This window comes from Plasmodium inui (assembly GCF_000524495.1).
Source record: "Plasmodium inui San Antonio 1 unplaced genomic scaffold supercont1.124, whole genome shotgun sequence".
Taxonomy (NCBI): Eukaryota; Apicomplexa; class Aconoidasida; order Haemosporida; family Plasmodiidae; genus Plasmodium; species Plasmodium inui.
The window spans coordinates 7,723-11,203 of record NW_008481958.1 but is presented as its reverse complement, the minus strand read 5'-3'; the positions used below and the strand labels follow the sequence as shown (position 1 = coordinate 11,203).

At 37.7% G+C, this 3,481-nt stretch overlaps 1 protein-coding gene across 1 annotated transcript; it reads left to right on the top strand.

Moving 5' to 3' along the window:
• Nucleotides 1-2,737: 2,737 nt before the first annotated feature.
• On the top strand, nt 2,738-2,932 carry C922_05654 (hypothetical protein; the record flags this gene model as incomplete). The annotated part of the gene is made up of 1 exon (XM_008821225.1): nt 2,738-2,932. One exon carries the CDS (start codon nt 2,738-2,740, stop codon nt 2,930-2,932), a length of 195 nt encoding a protein of 64 aa, XP_008819447.1.
• Between the last annotated feature and the right edge of the window lie 549 nt (nt 2,933-3,481).

Sequence of the window (3,481 nt, the reverse complement as noted above, 5' to 3'; positions counted from 1 at the left end):
AGACTATTATTGGCTGAAGATAAAACATCTCGATGGGGAACCATGATATCAGGAACATAATCGTGCGGGTTCTATGACTATGACTGGAATACGTTTATATGGAGAAGTTAGGACAACAAGTGCCATTATTTGAAGGATACAATGAGGTGAAGGATATACACTTCGTAGGAAGACTAATGTATAAGGAATACATTTTTCGCGACCATTATTAAGTTTGTGAGAAGGAGATATTTCTCTAGAGTATCACTGCATAAAAAGTAGGAAAATCACCAGAATCCCTATTATGGAGTCGTCAAGATTTAAAGCAGGAAGCACCATAATTTAAAAGGAGATATTTAGTAGGAGATAATAGAGTGGATGCAGCGGTATTCTCGGAGGGGTTCCAATCACTAACCGTTACACATATATAGAAAGTACGAGAGGCCTCCGGTATATTTGTATTAACTGTAAGAATTAGCCTTACAACAACTGTTTAGAGGATAAGCTTCTGTCAAGGGTAATATTCTATGTAGAACAGTGCTGTGTGAGGAGTAAAATTGTTTAAAATAGTACAAATGTTTAGAGGGTCGAATTCTTTGACGAGGGCAGCAGTTGTAAGAATCATACCATTTCACCAATAAACTGGCTTGTAGAATAATTCCCTTCCAGGAGTCCTCATATACCAATCCTAGTGCTATTCCTGCTGTAGAAGAAAATGAGGGAGACTATCACTGGAAGGGGTTTCAAGATACCAAGGGTGTTTATATATAGGAAGCACTTTTTATAGGCAGAGTAACACTGTAAGTACAGTAATACGTCGTGAAATGTGATTATTCCCTCTCAATATTAGTGTAATATAGATTCAATAATTATCTGGGTACTATTAAGAGAAAATAATTACGGAAGATTTGCCCATCCGCCTTAAGTTGTACTATTTTTCTCTTAACAGGACTCGGAATCGATGCGGTACTATTAGAATATAACAATTATGTAAAATGAAAGATTAAACTTCTTATAGTATAAGGAGGAATAGGAAATTATAAAAGTAATAGTACTATATAGAAAAAGACGTTTGTCATGCAAAGTTAGGAATAATAGTAACATCAAAAAACGCAAAGAGGATAAAATGAGCGTAAGAATAAGAATACACATAAGATATTAAAAAATCATTAATCTAAAAGGGGGGGGAGCAATCCTATAGGAGTGGATGACTATAATAAAATGTCTATACGAATACAACTGACATATTTAAGAAAATTATCTGCAACAGAGAACGAGGAGAAGTATATGTAGGACAATATGGATACCCGAGGAGCCGGTGGGAATATCAACATGACGATCAAAGTGAAAATGCCTAAGAGCGAAGGTACATAATGAATACATACAGAAGAGACAACATAAGAAGAGAAGAAACGGGGAAGGATGCTCAGGGGATGAAAATTACACACTACACCCAAAGGTAGAAGCCAGAAACACAATAGGGGTGACGAATAAGGAATAATGTGAGCAGCACAACTTTCCCTCTGACAAAATAGATATATGAAATCGAGGGTCTCATGTTTTCTAATATATAAACAAAGGAATAAGAACAGATAATATCTTGATTCTGTGCTGAGTCCATGGAGTATAAAAAGTCGTACAGTAACTTCATTTTTGTCTGTATCTATGACTATAGATGATGCTATAACGGGCGTCTCCTTATTCACCACAGGAGGATGTAGAATGTTAAGTGGTATTAATAACCCCTTTTATGAATAAGGGAGTATATGCCTATACGATGAATACATTTCCCTATTGACATAAAGACATGTCCTATAAAGGAGTCTTACATCACCATAGAGTTATGAGGTTCTTCTGAAAAGTGACAAGAAGTCAATAAATACATGATCATTTTGGCAGTGATATGTTTTTTATATGAGTTTTAATTGTAATGCTATATGGGCATATAGACGATAATAGAAAAGTACCCTCCCTTAATAATACGTCAAATAATTTTATGAATCTATTGTGTGTTATTGCACGTGATTACTTAACCTAAATTTTTCGAAATATTGGTGAGTTCTTATGGGGATCATCTGAATAAAAAGGGGAATATTTATGTTTCGATAGATTATCATAATATACATTTACCCCCCAGGTGGCAGAAGAATAACTGTTTAAATAGCTGGATACAGAATGTTGTGGCTTATATGCTATTTTCTTTGCTATACGGAATATCCTGGTAGGTAATATAGGCCGACTTATCGTGACTTCCTGAAAGCGGAAAGAAAGGAAGAGGATGAGCTAGGAAGAAGGCTTCAGGTAGTGATTAAGAATTTACTGATGGAAGCGAATGTATATTATGAGAGGAAGCGACGCAAAGCATGGAGCAACCGAAGAGGAAAGGGGGGATGAAGGAAAATATACCAATTGCGCCGTAAGGAGATACAACGACGAATCTGGCCCATTGAACGGGGGGCAAAAGTGTGAAGAAAAACAGGGCGTGAAAAAACAGACAAGAACCAGGGACACCCGAGAACAAGGAAGGCAGGAAGGAGCAGGACTAGGCACCCAACCAGAAGTAATGGGACATATACGCCAGGAACACGTATAAACCTGGGGATCAAAGAAGGAATTTTAAGAAAATGACTATACAGTAATTAATAGCAAGCCAGGGAAGAGGAGCAGGAGACCGGCAAGCACAAAGGAAGGAACAGCAAGAGACGATAAGGATAACCAAAGGAATTCGAATTATAACGAAAAATATGCAGCTAGACCAATGAAAAATATCAGGAACATACAGAACTATCTTATCCCTAGCCTTGCGAATAGGGAGAAAGGCAAGTTGATATGGCAAGCAATCCATGGCGCTGAAGTGGAGGGAGAAGAATTAATCGTACCAAAACAAGAGTGGGAAAAAATGGAAGTATCACAAAGTACAAAAAACCAAAGGGAGGGAGATAAGATCCCCTAGTTAAAATTAGATATTATTAAAAGAATGAGGAGCACATCTAGGAGCCCGACAAGTGAAGATAATTATACCGTAAGCGAAATAGTAGTATATATGCCATCAGGAAATAGAGCCAGGACGCCAGGGTCACGTGTGGCCACAATAGAAGTGAGTATATTGAAGCCGAGAAACTAACGACAGATCCGTAACAAATTTAACGGGTATCTATGAAAGATACGAAACCTACCGAGCAACAACTACCAAAATTAAAACAACAGATGATAAAGGCAATCATAAGGGACACTGTAATAACCCTGAAGAAGTGAAATAAGACTATAGGTCCCTAGACTCAAGAAACAGGAAGCGGGAAGAAGACTAATTCAGGAGAGTAACAAGACAGACAACCCGAGTATAAGATAGCAGATGACCGTGGAACCAAAGAACCAGAAGAATAGGAATACAACATAAAAGGGAGGAGACACTAAAGCCTAGGGAGGGTTAAGAACTCCACCTAAGGGCACCCCAGGGGCGAATAAAAGCCAAATAAATACTGAAAAAACTGATAAATAGTCA